At 53.8% G+C, this 17,688-nt stretch overlaps 1 protein-coding gene across 2 annotated transcripts; it reads left to right on the plus strand.

Annotated features, from left to right (window-relative positions):
• The first annotated feature begins 248 nt into the window (after positions 1-248).
• Positions 249-16,433, plus strand: SLC26A9 (solute carrier family 26 member 9). Of its 2 annotated transcripts, none has more exons than XM_079327279.1 (21): positions 249-437; positions 4,539-4,665; positions 5,239-5,378; positions 5,545-5,655; positions 5,889-6,064; positions 6,341-6,505; positions 7,309-7,461; positions 7,792-7,874; positions 8,105-8,252; positions 9,120-9,233; positions 9,628-9,705; positions 10,158-10,253; positions 12,001-12,107; positions 12,579-12,648; positions 12,737-12,829; positions 13,223-13,339; positions 13,831-14,118; positions 14,340-14,394; positions 14,781-14,926; positions 15,619-15,696; positions 16,250-16,433. In XM_079327279.1, exons 2-21 carry the CDS (start codon positions 4,541-4,543, stop codon positions 16,295-16,297), a joined length of 2,391 nt encoding a protein of 796 aa, XP_079183405.1. In that variant the 5' UTR covers positions 249-437; positions 4,539-4,540; the 3' UTR covers positions 16,298-16,433. The 2 variants fall into 2 exon arrangements, with proteins under 2 accessions (XP_079183405.1, XP_079183404.1); XM_079327278.1 differs by lacking the exon at positions 249-437 and adding an exon at positions 4,314-4,443.
• The last annotated feature ends 1,255 nt before the right edge of the window (positions 16,434-17,688 follow it).

Here is a 17,688-nt window from a genome sequence, read left to right on the forward strand (position 1 = left end):
GACAGCAACAGAGAGCTGGGGTGGGGTTGGGAACGAGTGGGAAACCAAAGAAACCCCAGGGAAAGTGGGTCCAAGTGGGCTTTGCTGCCCTGGTGCCAGTGCAGGGCAGATCCCCCGTGCCCACCGCATTTGCCCCTCACAGCAAAGCACAGGCCAAGCTGCTGGATATAAACATTCCACTCAATAAACACCCTGTCAGCCAAACACCTTGGCAGATTTTATTATGCTGGTTACCAGGCACAGAGCTAGTTTGGTTAGAAACTCGTGTGAAGTGGTACATCAAACATTGGCACTGGCCCAGCACAAGAGCTCTGCCTGCTGGGCTGGGTCACTCACAGCGAGAAAAGGGACATCTGCCTGATGGAAATCACCTGCTCAACACCCCAGATATTGGCTCTGAGCAGGAAGGAAACACTGATTTAATGCCTGTGGTGAAGGTACAGGAGTGGGAATGGGAGGGCAGATCCTGGGGGACGAGGGGCAGCTGAGGGCAGTGGGATGGGAGGTGGGAGCTGGAGGGAAGCAGAGATGTCTCCTCCAAGCCCTGCACTGTGGGACCCATTCCATGCCTGCCCAAGATCCATCAGAGCCTCTTTGCACCTCCTCTCACCCCCTTCTCCCTCTGGCTTTTATTCCACCAGCCATCACAAGGTGCTTCCTCGTAGAAAATAGACTGGAACAGCAAAGTTTTGACTGAACTTTATGAATTCTGGCATTTTGCCTTTTCTGAGGCATGGATATTTTTTATAACTGATTTATATGCTCTTCTGGTGTCTTCCTCTTCTATTTCTAATGGGTAAAGAAAAGGTTAAACCCCAGGGACAAATGTGTGTGCTCAGTGCATGGCATCAGCCCCCTGAACACAACCTCTGCTTCCCTGCCCCTGCTTCTTTCCCCTCCCCAGATTAATGGAATTTTTTTCCCCCCAAATACTCATGCCAGAAATGTGGGACTGTTGATGTGTCTTTATCACTGCCAGCTTTTCTTCCTGAACCAGTTCATTTGTAGGTGAAGCCTGTGGCCATCCAGAGCCAAAAGTAAAACAAAACCAAATCAAACAAATGTGAAAAAAGAATTTGTGCCCAAATGTCCCAGCTGAAGGCTCTGGGGTGCCTTGGTGGTGAGTTCCTGGTGTGGTCCATCCTCTGGCACGTTCCCAATGCCAGGAGGCTGCAGGGAGTGACCAGGGAGAGCAGGGGTGGAACTGCCCGATGGCAGAGGTGAATTATACAACATCTTCTGAAATACCTGAGCTGAGTGAGTGACAGCAACCTCCTCCTCCTGCTGCTGCTGCTGCTGGAGAGGCAGGAGAGACAGAGGGGAGAGGGTGGGTGCCCGAGGGCGAGGGGAGCTCAGCTGCCGCTGCCACATCTGGCACTGCCACATCTGGCACTGCCACATCTGGCACCACGAGCACAGCAGCTGTGGCACACAGGTCTCAGGGGGCAGCTGGTGGTTTCCCCTGCTGACCCTGCAGGATCTGGGCCCTTCTCTGTGCTGCCCCAGGGCTCCCCTGGCTCCTGCAGCCCAGCCGGGCGGGAGCAGGGCTGGAAGAGTCAAGACCTTGTCCTGGTGTTGCAACCAAACCCTTGCACCTGTGCCTGTGCTCTCCTGGCAGGCCTGGGCTGGGGGACAGGGGGGAGCTGCTTTTATGGCCCTTGCTTGGGCAATGGGGCCAGGAGGGGGTGTTTTGGATAGAGGTTCACACGGGACTGGGAAGAGGTTGGACCTCTGAACCCAGTCCTGAAGCAAACAGCACAGAGGGCTGGGTGTGCCTTGTGCAAGGAGCAGGGGGATGGAGAGGGGGCAGGCAAAGGAGGGAGCCTTATTTTAAGAGCTCTGGTGTTTAATCCCTGAAATTAAGAAACAGCCAGTTGAATGGGGCATTCACTCCTTGAATGTCCATCTCTAGCACTGGGACCAGTTTGGGCCCTTGTATCTCACCTGAGGCAGGGATCAGAGGCTCTCCCACCGAATTTTGACTCATTCCTTGGACTGGAGCTCCTGTTCTGTGCCTAGGTCAGCACAGCAGAGTGGCTTTGTGCCAGTGGCTCCTATCAACAGCAGCCAATGTGACTTTCCTCTTCCCAAGCACGGCTATCACCAGCACGGGCACAGCAGATAAGAGCCCAGGGAAGGTGTTTGCAGGACAGACTGGGAGAAAAGCTGTGTGCCTGGCATGCACAGCCTGTTTGGGACTGCCAGGGCTGGGATCAGCCAGGGCTGGGCTGAGGGGACACTCATGACCTGCTGGGACAGTGTTGCTCACCCACATCACCTTGCTGGAGCAGAGCAGTTCTGCTCTCGTGTGTTGTTTGCTCTGAGTATCACATCCCATTTGTGTACTCAGTGAGGTCAAACTTTACATTTCTGAGCATCACCCACTGCCTGAAAACCTGTGAGCACTTGGAGCTCTTCTCCCAGACCTTGTCCTTTATTTCCATGCTCACACTGGAAGAGAGATCTTGAAAAACCTGGTCCCTGCAATGCAGCAGAGTGGCACTGAGCTCTCCCCTCCGCACTCATGGAACTGCCCCAGGCTCCTGCCCCAGCTGCAGGGTTTAAACCAGCTCTGCAGCCTGCCCTGGGCTCATCCCACCAGCACCAGGCCAGCTGCCTTTGCCTTTTGTTCAGGGAGCAGCTCCTCGTGCTCTTTAGCTCCCAAATCTCAGAGGTGTTAGCTGCTGTTTGATCTAGGGCAAGGCTGAGATAAGCCAAGCCAAGAACTTGACTCTGTCCGAGACGCTGACATCACGAGCCTGTTTGTTCAAGATGGAATTTAATCATGGGGATATTTTCCCCTCTATACCTGCTCTGTTTATTATTTTTTCCTGATTGCTCAGCAGGGGAAATTCATTAAAGAACAGGGATTTAATTGGCTGCTTGGGTCTGCCTGGTGGCAGAAGGGATGGAGAGACCACCAGGAGCTCGGGTGGGTTTATCAGCCCTCAGAAGCTGTTGCTGAGTCTGGACCTACAAAATATTCACCAAGGAGAACTGGAAATTCTGAGCAGAGCCATGGGGCTGGGGGCAGCCACAGGATCGTGGGGGATGTGGGGAAAGCAGGACTGTGCATCAGACAGGCTTTTGGCATGAGGGACTGGGAAGAGCCCAGGGCACAGGTTAGTGCTGTTATCCAAAGGCAAACTCAGCCTTGCTCCTGGAGGGACTCTCCAGTGGAGAAGGAGCAGCAGGGATGCTCTGCAGAGGGCATGGGACAGGCACTGCAGGGGAGGAACAGTCTCCTCTTTGCCCGAGCCCCGTGGGTGCAGATCAGAGCTGGAATCACAAACACTGTGAATCACAAACCCCTGGGATCACCAACACCCCATGGCCAGGGCACTTTTACAGCACGGTGCTCTCATGGCCCTGTGATCTCTGAAGGAGTGGGGTTGATGACCTCCCTTTCTAAATCCATTAGCTGCTATTTGCATAATGATTCTGCTGACCTCAATTCTCCCCAAAGTTTCGGCTCCCTGCATCATCTTTTCCTTCCTGCCCTGCTCCACAATCTCCTCCTGCCCTCCACTCCAAGCCATCAGCCAGGGCTCTCACCAGCCCTGTGGTGACATTCTGCTCATCCTGGTGTCCCCAGACTCGATGTCCTGGCGTGCCCTGACTTTCAGCAGTGCAGGGGAGGGGAGGGGAGGCTCTGGCACATTCAGATCACTCTGTAAACTCTCAGCAACCTGGATGTTGTTTCTCGATACATTCTCCTGCCTGAATCACCAGCTTTTTCCACCCCCTCTTCTCCTCCAGTGTTGGGCAATGACCCATTTAGATACACAAGAAACAAATAATTACCAAGATCCTCGTTTTATATCTGACCACTTCCTCCCTCCCCTCCCAGCCTGGCCAGTTCAGGGTGATTGTCCCCCTCTCCCCAGGCATTTCTGGGCATGATAAAATGAGGGATGTCTGAGGCTGATCATCCCTCTGGTGAGACCCAGATACCGGGCAGGACTGGTCTGCCGGGATGTTTTGGCATCTCCATCACTGACATGAGTTAGCAACAGTTATCTCCCCGAGCATCACTTCCTAGAGGAACCAGCACGCACCCACGGCCAGGGGATGGGGAATGCTGGAACTGTGGCCAGGGAGGCAGGGACAGCTCGGATGGGACCCAGTATCAGCCACCGAGAACAACCAGCCTGGCAAAGCCGTGCCAGCCCCGATGGTGAAACCGAGCCATGGGAAAGGTCAAGTGCCTCGCCCGGGGCACAGAGGCACTCCCGGGCCGGGATTAGCACCCGGCTCCTTCATTAGCAGCGCTCATTAGCGGCGCTCATTAGCATCACCCCCGAGCCGCGGGGAGCTGCAGCAGCCCCTGGAGCTGGGAGAAGCCACTCCCAGGACCTGCCTCTGCCACGGGGAAACTATTTAGGGTGGAGGAGCTCGGGGAGGGCTGCAGACGCTGGAGGTGTCTGCTCTGCTGTACCGCAGGTGGGGCCAGCTCCACATTCTTGGCTTTACTCTTTATATACATATATATTTTTTTAAATTATTATTATTTTTATTTTTAAATCCAAATGATGCAGAGATGAGCCAGGCCAGGCCTCGCTATGCCATCGAGCGTCCTGCCTACTCCATCAGCCTCTTCGACGAGGAGTTTGAGAAGAAAAGCAGAACTTACCCTGTCGGGGAGAAACTGAGAAACCTCCTCAGGTAACAGGGAAAGCTGTGGAACATAACCCAGACTTAGTCAGGGATTGGGGGAGTGTAATTCAGACCTGGGAATAGAGATTCCACTTTTATCCTAGGGGATCATGGTCTTCAGGGGTTTGATGGATGAAAGGTATGGAGGAAATGCAAATTGGGCTGAAGAAAATGAAGTTGGTGGCTCTTTTCTCAGCAGAACAGTTTGCACTGAGGGCATTTGGGACTTGGGGTCCTGTTTTCCAAGGGTTTTTTTTAATAGTGGAAAAAGCACAATTGGTGATGTAGGGATGTGTGGATTATTTTTTTTAAGCTTTCCAGCTGGGATTTAATTTTCTTAGCTTTCTGATTCAAACCACCTCAGAGTTATGCAAACAAAGGTTAATAACTCTGCTGATCACTTTCTTGGAAATCTGTCTGCACTCCTCCGAAAAAGGAAAGCAATAATACAGGAAAGAGAGATCTCAGAATCTGGTGAGGGGAAAAGGTTGAGACATTTTTAGGAAGATCCTTCTTTACTTCCAGCTCATTCTGTTCCTCCCTTCTTTGCTCATTTGCTTTCATTTTCTATCTCCCCTCTAGATGTTCAGGTTCCAGGTTGAAGCTCACCCTCTTCCGCCTGTTCCCCATCCTGGCGTGGCTCCCCAAGTACAGGATCAAGGATTACATCCTGCCCGACGTGCTGGGGGGGCTCAGTGCAGGCACAATCCAGGTGCCACAAGGTGAGCAGTGTCCCTCTGCTGTCCAGGAGGGAACAGCCCTTTCCAGCTGAGCCAAGCCCTGCTTTACTGCTGATGTCCAGCTGGGAGAGGTTTTGTATTTTACTGACTAGCCCAAGCTCTGGTGGTCCCTGTGTTTATTTCCCTGCCTGTTTCCCTCATTTTGCAGGGATGGCCTTTGCTCTCCTGGCCAACCTGCCTCCTGTCAACGGGCTCTACTCCTCCTTCTTCCCCCTGCTGCCCTACTTCTTCCTCGGGGGCATCCATCAGATGGTGCCAGGTGAGGAGCTGTCAGCACAGGGCAGTGCAGTGCTGGCTGGCAATGCTGCTGTGCCCCAGGGCTGGGATGTTTGCTCTGCCAGGGCTCTGCGGGGTGGCTGATTGTGGCTGCCCTGCAGGATGTCACCCCAATGACCCCGTGGGGCTGAGGATGGGCTGAGTGACCCCTGCACAGCCCCACCTGCCCAGGGTTCTCCCCAGAGGGAGCTCCTGACCTCCCCGTGCTGTCTGCAGGGACCTTTGCTGTCATCAGCATCATTGTTGGCAACATCTGCAATGAGCTGGCTCCAGAGTCAGACTTCCAGTACTTCAACCAGAGCAGCAATGAGAGCAGGGTGAACACCACGGCCCTGGAGGCGGCCAGGCTGCAGATCTCTGCCACCCTGGCCTGCCTGACAGCCATCATCCAGGTGAGGGTCTGCTGGGACCCCAGCCCACCCCGAGAGCCTGCGGCAGAGCCGGTGCTGGCAGCTGCTCAGAGAGACCCCACTTCTGGGGGGCGATGCCTCAAGAGAGAGATTTTGGGGGGTTTTAGTCTTGGGGTGATTTCTCTATGTGGCAATGTAAGAATGGCACCCTCAGCCCTGTCCCCATCCTGCTCTGGGATCAGAAATCAGAGCACCCCCTGCCCCACACAGCCCTTGGGGCTGTCCCTGCTCTGACCTGGCTCCTCTGTCCCTGCCCAGCTGGGCCTGGGCTTCCTGCAGTTCGGCTTCGTGGCCATCTACCTGTCCGAGTCCTTCATCAGGGGCTTCATGACGGCGGCGGGGCTGCAGATCCTCATCTCCGTGCTCAAGTACGTCTTCGGCCTGGCAGTCCCGTCCTACACCGGGCCCTTGGCTATCGTCTACGTAAGTGGGGCCTGCAAGGACCTTCCCGGGGCCTGCAAGGACCTTCCCCGTGCCCGTTCTGCCCCTTGACCGTGCCCCGTTCTGCCCCTTGACCGTGCCCCGTTCTGCCCCTTCCCCCGTGGCCCGTTCTGCCCCTTGACCGTGCCCTGTTCTGCCCCTTGACCGTGCCCCGTTCTGCCCCTTGACCGTGCCCCGTTCTGCCCCTTGACCGTGCCCCGTTCTGCCCCTTGACCGTGCCCTGTTCTGCCCCTTGACCGTGCCCCGTTCTGCCCCTTCCCCCGTGCCCTGTTCTGCCCCTTCCCCCGTGCCCGTTCTGCCCCTTCCCCCGTGCCCGTTCTGCCCCTTCCCCTTCCCTGCCAGGCAAACAGGGCCCAGAGTGTAGGAAGGGTGGAGGGAAGGGGCGTCCCTGCCCCAGCACAGCCTGGCTGAGGGTTTGTTCTCTATCCAGAGCTCTTTGTCTGCGTGGTTTTAGTGAGGAATAATGAAATGGGATTTGGGGCTGGGGGATATGAGCTGTGTGTTTTACAGCAGGAGGTTGCAGAGTTGTTTGCAACAGGAATGTTTCCTCTGAGAAGGTTTGGTCATTCCTGGGATTTCCTGCGTCTTCCATGGATGAATCCTGTGCTGATGCAGCCAGAACTGCATTGACTCACCAGCACAGGCCCAGGGCTGGGGGTGATCCCTCAGCAGAGGGATTTTAGCACTGCTCACATCTCAGGGTGTTGATGGTGCTGTCTGTAGTTCTGTCCATGTCTGGGAGTGTCTGGCTCCCCCTGATCCCTTCTCTTCTTCTCTCCCTTCAGACGTTCATCGACATTTGCAAAGGTCTGCCCCAAACCAACCTGGCCTCCCTGGTCTATGCCTTGGTCAGTGCTGTGCTCCTGATCATTGTCAAGGAGCTCAACCTCAAGTACATGAAGAAGATCCGGATGCCCATCCCCATGGAGATCATCATTGTGAGTGACACCTGGGCTGTGCTGGACCCTCCCTCGCCCCACAGCCCCGGGACACTGCTGCTCTCAGCAGGGCCACCCCACAGAGCACCCACACAGTGAATGTGGCACAGCCCCCAGCTGGTTTGGGCTCAGAAATGGGGCTGTGCCCATGCTCATCCCTGCACTGCAGCCTGAGGGTGCTGAGGGGGAAGAACACAACCCCTGTTCTCACCTCCCCCAGCCCAAACTCGGGGCTGGTTTTATTCTGTCAGCTCTGGGAGCACAGCAGGGTTAATGCTGTGAGCCAGCTCAGCTCTTCCTGCTCACAGCTCTTCATTCGCTTCCTTTCAGGTGATCGTGGCCACTGCAATCTCAGGCAGCTTCAGCATGCCTGACAAGTATGGGATGCCAATAGTGGGGAAGATCAGCATGGGGTAAGAGCTTGTGCAGGTCTGATTCACCTTCCAGACAAGTTTTCCTTCCTCCTCCTGCAGCCTGGAAAGCACCTCACTCTTCCCTGCTGCACCAGAATCCCCTTCCAGGAGTGTCAGCATGACACAACCACCCCCATCCTCTGGGTTATGTCATTCCTGAGCCCTGCAGCTCCTCGCTCACCCCCCAGCCCCTGGACTGTCCCAGCTTGTCACCTGTGCTCTGAGTGCAGGTTCCCAGAGCCCACCCTGCCCCTGGTCAGCAAGTGGAAGGACATGGTGGGCACAGCTTTCTCACTTGCCATCGTGGGCTACGTGATCAACCTGGCCATGGGGAGGACACTGGCAGCCAAGCACGGCTACGACGTGGACCCCAACCAGGTACTGCAGGGCAGGGGGGCAGCCAGGGGGCAGCCAGGGGCAGGGGGGCAGCCAGGGGGGCAGCCAGGGGCAGGGGGGCAGCCAGGGGCAGGGGGCAGCCAGGGGGCAGCCAGGGGCAGGGGGGCAGCCAGGGGGGCAGGCAGGGGCAGGGGGAAGGGGGCAGCCAGGGGCAGGGGGGCAGCAGGAGCAGGGGGCAGGGGAGCAGCAGGGGCAGGGGGCAGCCAGGGGCTGCTGCTTTGCTCTCAGGCGTGCAGGGGAGAGCTCAGGATGTGCAGCTGGGACGTGCTGGCTCAAAGCAGAACGTGCTGCTCCCCCAGAGGCTCCGTGGCTTTGTGCCATGTGAGGGGAAAAGGGACACGGCACAGCTCTGTCCTGTGGGCTGGAGAGGGGCTGGGAAAGGGGCTGGGAAGGGGAAAGGAGCTTTAGGCTGGGCTCTGTGCCTTGCTCCCCCTCCACACTCAGTGTTTTGGCAGCTTGCTGGAGCACGGTGAGGTGCACGCACTTCTCAGGAAGCAGAGCAAGACCTGGATTCCTGGTGTGTCACCTAGATACTGTGAGAGGCAGGACATTAAATAATCCTCTTTTGTCATCCCTGGCACAGTGGCAGCTTTCAACAACAGCCACACATACCTCATGGAGCCCTGCCCTGAGTGTGTCAACAGATGACAACGTGTTTATGTGGAATTGTGCTTCCAGGTTTCCCTGCTGCACCAGAGCCTATCCCAGATCTTAGTGGAAGGAAAGAGTCTGGGATGCACTGCAGGGAGCCCAGAGCCACATGAACCAGACTCAGCCCCTGCTCTCCTGCCATGTGTCAGCAGGAAGGGCAGCTGTCCTGTCTGATGGACATTCTCCACATCTCCACAGGAAATGCTGGCCCTGGGCTGCAGCAACTTCTTTGGATCCTTCTTCAAAATCCACGTGATCTGCTGTGCTCTGTCTGTCACCCTGGCTGTGGATGGGGCAGGAGCGAAATCCCAAGTTAGTTCTTTCTCCTGTCCTCTCTCCATTCCCTCTGGAGCACAAAGAGCTGCAGCTGCCACTGCTGCCAGCCTGCCTGTGCAGCTCTGTGACACACAAGTGCTTCAGGCTGCTGCTGTTAAAGCAGGATTTCCTCCCTCCCCAAGCCCATTTTGGTCCCTGATTTGGCTCTCTGGGTTGGGCACAGAAGCAGAGCTGTCAATCTGCAGTCCCACTCTGAGCACTGAGGAAGTGGGAGTTATCTGTGAGATCTGCAAACCCCTGTTTGCCTGTTTTCAGAGGCAAACATCCTCTCACATAAAATGCTGCAGTGCCCAGTTGTGCCCCTGACTACACCCGAGGAGGTTTGAGAAGCCCTGATGTTTGCAGAAGTGATTTTCTTTCCTCTTTGCAGGTGGCAAGTTTCTTTGTGGCTCTGGTGGTCATGGTGACCATGCTGTCCCTGGGAATCTACCTGGAGCCTCTTCCAAAGGTAACACAAACATCTGTGCAGGCAGAGCCATTGCAACACCAGCTCTCCACACCCAAACCTGGCCCAGCCTCGCTCCAAAAACCCCTGATGCAAACAGGGTGGTTTGTTCCTGGCCTGGGGACCTGTCTGCTCAGGGTGTCTGCAATCACACAGTCACTCAATTCCAGGCTGGTTTGGGTTGGAAAGGACCTTAAACCCCATCCCTGCCATGGGCAGGGACACCTTTCACTGTTCCAGCTTGCTGCCCTTGGGCAGGGATGGGGCAGCCACCATTTCTCTGAGCAAATGTAAGTGTAAATTATAGTGAGAGAATCATCCAAATCACCCTGCTGAGAGCCAAGTGAGATCTTTGTGAGCATCACCCTTGTGATGGCACTGGCCCAAAAAAAAGCATCCACTGCCAAATGTGGCACACCTACCTCCTGGCTGACCCCATTCCCTGTCCTCCACAGTCTGTGCTGGGAGCCCTCATTGCTGTGAACCTGAAGAACTCCCTCAAGCAGCTGGCTGACCCCTTCTACCTGTGGAAGAAGAGCAAGCTGGACTGTGTGAGTGCCTGGGGTGGCAGGAGGCATCACCTGGCCAGGGCAGCATGAGCAGGACAGACCCCACAAAGTCTCTTGTGGGGTTTTAGGGGTATGAGTGCCTTGCAGGAGGTGGGTTTGGCACTCTTGGTGGGATGGTGCTCCCTGTCCTGCCCAGCTGAGCACGCTGCTGCTCAGAGCACATATCAGAGAGGCCTGAACTCTTACCTGCTGTGTTTAAATGCCAATCAAGTGTGGAGCCTGTTTGCCCAGAACTAGCCAAACCGGCCCTGCTCAATATCTGGGAGTCATGACTTAAAAACTCACACAATGGCCCTCCAGGGTGAGGAGAGCCCTTCAGGGTGATAAGGGCTCCAGGCACTGGTTGATGTATAAACCCAGGCAGGGGGAGTGAGAACGGAATTTGGAAATGTCTGACATAAAAAGACAGTGTTTGAACAGGACTCCCACGGCTGAGAGAGGACACTGAGCCAATATCCTGTCAGGGCCCAGCAAACCAAACCCCTTATCAGGGCAATCAGCAGCCCAGAGGGGCTGGCCCAGGCCATGAGGAGCTTTCCCAAAATCCTGCTCAAACAGGTGCTGGAGAAGAGCTGGGTTATCAATCCGGGCTCATCTCTGAACAGGCTCTGCTCTGTGGAGTGAGAGGGGGGAGCTCTGGGGGCTCTGCAGTTCAGCTGAGGGCAGGGGGTCCCCACAGAGACCCCAAAATCCTGAGCAGACACCTGAGCATGGAGTGAGTGCAGGTGGGTGAGGAACATCCTGGCAGATGCCAGTGGAGTGAACGGGATTCCCCTGACCTTAATCTCCTTGGAATTTGAACTAGATTCAGTGTCCTGTCCCAAAATGGGGAGCACCATTCCTGGCTGATGTCAGAGCATTGGTGTTCATCATCTCAATGCTGGTGCTGTTACAGGACAGCTAATTCCAGCTGATTCTAACCAAGCCTGGATGGATGGATGGATGGATGGATGGATGGATGGATGGATGGATGGATGGATGGATGGATGGATGGAAGCTCTTCCTTGCCATTTATACACAAAATTAGTATAAATTAAGATATTGAAGTCATCAAAGTTACCCTTATTCATCCAATGTCTAAGTTGGTTTTTATTAATCTTGAGGATGGGATTAAAACAACCTGATAATGGTTTTCAGAGGGGATGTTTAAATGCAGGGCAGCACTGATCTCATGTGGAGTCAGATGCTTGAGTTCTAACACATCCAAAAGACAAATGGCAGAGCTCTGGGCTGGACTGAGGCAGGTTTTGATCCACTCTGTCACACTTGGCCATCAAATCCTCTCTGTGTTCAGGCCATTTCTGCAGGTGCTCAGGCACTTTTCAGAGAGAGGATTTCTGGTATTTTCTGAGCTGCTGTGACTGACAGCAGGAGCTGCTTGGGGCTGGAGCAGGGAGCAGCAGGTGATGGGATCTGCAGCATCCTCAGGAGTCAGGCCAATCCTTTTTGGATGGAACGAGCAGAGTGGAGAAACTCCCCAGCTGCTTTTATGGCTGGAAAGAAACTGGGGCTCCTGGCAAACTGCCCAGCAAGGATGGTTCACTCTAAAACCCACAGCAAACTGCAACAGCTGCAGAATTCAGGGTTTGGCCTATCCATGTGGAGCTGGGAGGGTTTGAGAGTCTGGGATTGTAGCACAGAGCATTTCCCCCATCCCCTTTCTCCCCCATCCCCTTTTCCCCAAGCATGGCTCAGCCAAACTCCCCTTCCCTCCCCTCTCTCCCTGCAGCTGGTCTGGCTGGTGAGTTTCCTCTCTGCCTTCTTCCTGAGCCTGCCCTACGGCGTGGCAGTGGGCGTGGGATTCTCCGTGCTCGTGGTGGTTTTCCACACCCAGTTGTAAGTACCTGATGGCCAGGAGGAGCCCTGGGGATCTGCCAGGGGCACCAGAGGGGACAGGGGATGTTTTGGGAGAGACCTCTGGCCCGCAGGAGCCCCGGGGAGTGCAGGTGTCCTGCCCGGAATGTGCAGACAGGAATGGCAATTTACTGCCTGCATTCCCACTCCCCTGCACATCCCAGGGCAAGGGGAAGCCTCAAGGTATTTGCTTCACCCCACACAGTTCCCAGCACAAAGTCCTGCTGACAAAAAGAGCAAGCCCTGTTTGTGTGCTCTGAGGTCTTCACAACATTTTTAATTCATCAAATCCATTAATATTTCCTAGTCTGGCATTTCAAAATTCTTTTTTTTTTTTTTTTTTGGCCTGTAGATTCTGCAGGGATGAAATGTAACAAATGTTCAAATCCTGGGAGGGATTGTGAAGCAGAAGCAGTTTTCTTTCCCCTAATGCTGATCTTTTATTTTCTGCAGTCGCAATGGCTCTGCCCTGGGCCAGGTGATTTCCACTGACATCTACAAGAACCCCAAAACCTACAACAAGGTGAGCTGAAGATAAACCATGCTCAGAGAAAATGCTCTTCTTTGCCACTGGAGCCCAGGCTGGCTCTGAGCTCCTGTCTCTGGTGCAGGTCCATGAGGTTAATGGGATTAAAATCATCACCTACTGCTCGCCGCTGTATTTCGCCAACTCGGAGATATTCAGGGAGAAGATCATAGCCAAGGTGAGAAATTCCTCAAGAAACCCCTGCCTGAAGCCAATCCCAAACTGCCCTTGCTCTCCCCTGTGCTGCTACATGGGGTAATTAAGTTGTGGGTGATCATGAACAATGGGCACATCCTCAATGCTCCCCTCCCTGATCCTCAGGGTTGTTTGCAGAGCTCATTTTAGAGGCTGTGCCCAAATCCTGGCAGGTTCCTCCTCCAAGCTCTGCCAGAACTGGGGCATCCTGCCATCCCAAGTCTCTCCCTGCATGTGCAGGTTTCCTGAATTCCAGGAAATGTTTGGGTGCCATCAGGGTCACCCCACTCCAGTGCACAGCTGGGAAATGCCAGGGAAGGAACAGCAGCTCCTGACTCTTGGAACAGGTTTTTAAAGGAAAATCTCTTTCCCACAGACAGGGGTGGATCCTGGCAAGGTGTACTTGGCCAGGAGGAAATTTGTGAAACGGCAGGCGAAGGGCACAGCACAACCAGCAGCAAAGCTCCCAAAATTCCTGCTGAAGGAGAGCAAGGTAACTCAGCTCCTGAGTTCCCAGAAAGATCCCTGTGTCCATAAGTACAGCCCCAAGCTCCCATCAAACAGCTCCTCTTGACATGGGATTTTCTGGCCACATGTCCCACCTCTCATCCCCTTCCCTCCCCACCTACATCTCCATTCCTCCCCAAACCAGGAGAGCTGGGCATGGCTGGGAGCAGGGAAGCTGGAACAGGTGAACAATCTGCAGAAAGCAGAAAACTTTGGCCTCTTTCTCTTGGGTGTGCCAGCAGCTCAGCCCCAAGGTGCCCTTTCAAAGCCCCTTTCTCAGTCACCCCAGCCCTGCTTGCTTTGCTATGCTCAGCAGTTGTGAAACAAATAAATCATGTCCAGCTAAGTCCAGCCCCAAGGGACAGCCAGGCTGGAGTCAGTCCAGATTAAAACCCTTGACATCAGTGGGAGAGGTGCAGTCACCTGCCAGGACCCCCCTGTGCCCTGCCCTGACCCTGCATCTCTGCTCTGCCACAGACCTTGTCTTTGCAAGAGCTCCAGAAGGACTTTGAGAGCTCCTCTCCAACAGACACCAACAACAACCAGACCTCTGCAAACGGTGCCAGCATCTCCTACATCACATTCCAGCCTCCTGCCCAGGGGGCTGGGCCAGGGCAGAGCCCTGGGGAGCTGGGCAGCAGCACCCTGCAGGGCAGCAGTGACCCTGTGCTGGCAGCACCACCCCACACCAGCTTCCACACCATCATCCTGGACATGAGTGGGGTGTGTTTTGTGGACCTGATGGGCACAAAAGCACTCAGCAAGGTTAGTTCTGGGCTGCCAACACAGCCAGGCAGCAGGGACCTTCTGCTCTCTCACATAAAGGTGTTTATTTTCCTATTTTTTGTATTTTACTTTTGTGTATTCTCTCCTCCTGCATCCCTGGTTTTCTCCTTCAGCCCCAGCCCTGATAAAAGACTTCATACACAAAGCTGGAGCAGCAGTGGTTTTAATCCTCTCTCTCTCTCCCATCTCATGCCTTCCAGTTGTGTTCCAGTTACCAGAAGATTGGGATTAAAGTGTTCCTGGCAAATGTGCATGGTAAGAATTCCCCAAAAAACACATTTCTATGGGATCTTCCCCCATTTCTGAGCTCCTGACAAACAGCAGATCTTTTTCTGTTCTTTATTCAAACTGTGAGATGTCAGTCCTTTGCTGAACCAGGCAAGAACAGATAAAATGAGAAAACAGGAGAAAGGAAGGAGAGTCACTGTTCTCTGTGTGTGAAATGAGTGCTTTCATTTGGGAAAGGATAAGGCTGGGACATCTCCATGTCCAGCATGCAGGAAAACAAATCCCCACACTCATTTCTGCTGCAAATCTGCTCCTTCTGAGCCTTGCCTTAGCTCAGAGGAGCCCAGCAGCCACTCACACCTGCAGAATTCCTGCTCTGCTTTCCTCCTCCTTCAGCTCTCTCCTCTCTCCAGCCCAGGTGTACGATGACATCAGCACAGGGGGAGTTTTTGAGGAAGGAGGCTTGGACCCAAGTCACATCTTCCTCACCATCCACGATGCTGTTCTCTTTGCACTGGCCAGTATCAGAGAATTTGTCCACCCACCCATCTTGGAAGAGGTAAATTCTCTCCCCAGCCCACAGGATTCTGCTGTTTAGCTCCCAACTTGTGTCAGCACAATGGAAGAATAACAAATTGCTGCTGCACCTAAGGAAGCTTTATCTCAGGTCTAAAGGTCTAAATCCAGCAAAATATTGAATATTCCAGTTGTCATGTACAGGCTGAGCACCTTGTGATGGAATGGATTTCCCTGGGAATTCAGAAGTGACAGTGTTTTACACAAACCCTTAGCTGAGAGATGAGTGTGGTCCCAGCCTGCAGGAGCCAGAAGAGCTTTTCCAGCACTGTGCCCTCAGTTTGGTGCTGGCTGGAACAGACAAAGGCAGAATTTGGCCCTCAGTGATGAAGAAATGAAGGCAAAGCTTGGAACAGAGCTGGCATCCATGAATGCTCCAGTGCTGGGAGAGCAGGAGGAGTTCTGAGTCAGGAATGTGGCCCATGCTGGTGGCACAGTGACAGGCTCTGTCCCCAAAAAGGGCTGGTTTATTGTTGGCACCAGTTATGTCCCCAGCACGTGTTAAGGTGTCTCCCATCACACCAGAGACAGAGAAACCAGCCCAGTCCCAGATAAACTCCTGTGCCCCTTCTCCTGGGCATTTCCCTGGCAGCACTGGCACCTTTCAGTCCTGGCTCAGCCCTTGTTTTCAGTCCTTTTCACCCTGCACTCTGCTCATTTCTCTTCCCTGCACAGAGACCAGCCCAGACAGAGCTCTCCATCTATGATGAGTCTGTGGATGAGAGCAGTGCAGAGTACAAGAACCTGGAGGAGGTGAGTTGTAGTGCCAGGGGTCACTGCAGCCATGGCTGTGAGGCAGAAATCACAGCTTCTAATTGGGAGTGATTAGATGGGAAATCATCTGAAAGTAACTGCACTGCTTTGGAAAGTTAATTGAAGACACAATTTTAAACATAATTTTAAATCCCTGTCTTGAGGAATCCTTCAATCATTCTGGGCCACACAGCTCAGGTTCAGTCAGACCTTGCAGAGCCAGGTTTGGTTCATGCCCAAGAGGAGATTCACCAGTGAAGATTTTCAGCACAGGCTTTGTAAATGCTGCAGAGATTTTCACCCCCACGTGGGCCCTGGGAGGAGATCCCCTCCTGTCTAGTTGGGGTGTTAGGACATGGGTTGGACTAGAGGATCTTGAAGGTCTCTTCCAGCCTAGTGATTCTGTGAATTCTGACAATTCCCCTGTGCTGCCTGTGCCCAGCTGGGAGCTTGGAGCCCCTGGGGGTGTCTGTGTGACAATGACACCGAGCTGTGCCCTGGGGCTGTGCCACTGCCACCAGCCCTGACCCTGCCCCTGCTCTGTGCCCTCCAGGAGATGTTTGGAAGCATGTTCCACTCAGAGACCCAGACAGCTCTGTGAGCCCCAGGCAAACCCTCCAGAGGAGACTCCTCTCTGCCACCCCTCCCTGCAGAGCTCTGCTTCCACCTGGGGATAAAAGGTTTGCAACGAGGCCACCAGCTCCAGAACTGCCAAATCCCTCCCTCCTGCTGCTCTGCTCGAGGCACCAGAGCACTCTGAGGATTCACAGGGCTCTGGAGCAGGAGCAGCCCCTGGGCAGGCTCAGGAGCTGGATTCTGATGGGTTCTGATGGGTTCTGATGGATTCTGATGGGTTCTGGTGGATTCTGGTGGATTCTGATGGGTTCTGATGGATTCTGGTGGGTTCTGATGGATTCTGGTGGATTCTGGTGGGTTCTGGTGGATTCTGATGGGTTCTGGTGGATTCTGGTGGATTCTGATGGGTTCTGATGGGTTCTGATGGATTCTGATGGATTCTGGTGGATTCTGGTGGGTTCTGGTGGATTCTGATGGGTTCTGGTGGGTTCTGATGGGTTGCAGAAGTGCAGCTCAGCTGGAGGCAGGTGCCTGAGCCCAGGGACATCCAGACACCCTCTGTCCCTCACAATCCTTCTGGAATTGCACCAGCTGAGCACCCTGCTCCTTCCCTGCCCTCCTCCCTCTCTCCCCAAGAAGTGGAATAGAAGCAAACACTGAAAGAGCAGCAGAGGCTCTGGTGAGGTGAGGCAGTGCAGCCCTGCCAGCTGCTGCTGCTCCCTGATGTGCACTGAAAATTCCCCTGCAGCCTCTCCTCTCCTGTGGAGACCCCCAAAAACCACTGCCTCCAACCAGTGCTGGATTTCTGACACCCCAAAGACCTCAGGAACTCTCTCAGCAGGGCTAAATTCTGAAATACAGAATTTTTTTTCTTATTAATAAGACAGGCTTGTACTCAGAAATAAGAATTCCTTGCTATGTGCACAGTGGGTTGAGTACATCAAAACAGATTATATTTTAAAATGCCATTTCTATTTTAATACTCTATAATATTACAAATAGAAGCAAGCTTTGGTGTACCATTGGAGTACACAGATGTTATTGTGATTGCTGAAGGCTTCCTGGGAAGAGAATGTGGGGCTTTCCTGCAGCTCCCAGATGTCTCATTTTTAAGGAAAAACCATCCTTGCTAAACAGTCACTAAAGGAAACAACAGCAGCACCCTGCCAGTTTGGTTTTATGCAACATCTCAATAACCAAGTCACCACTTCTCTACCTCAATTTCTGAATATGTGGTGCAGGAGAGAGTAATAAAACCAAAAGAGGGCAGAAAACCCCACCAGCTGATGGTTATTACTTATTTTAATCATTTAATTTAATTTAAACAACGTTTTCTCCAGAGATCTCCATGTGCAGCTTGTTTTACAAGGTAAAAGCAGGATATTGTCTCTTAAATTGTCCTTGAGGGTGATTCCT

This window comes from Erithacus rubecula, assembly GCF_903797595.1.
Source record: "Erithacus rubecula genome assembly, chromosome: 26".
In the NCBI taxonomy this organism is placed as follows: Eukaryota; Metazoa; Chordata; class Aves; order Passeriformes; family Muscicapidae; genus Erithacus; species Erithacus rubecula.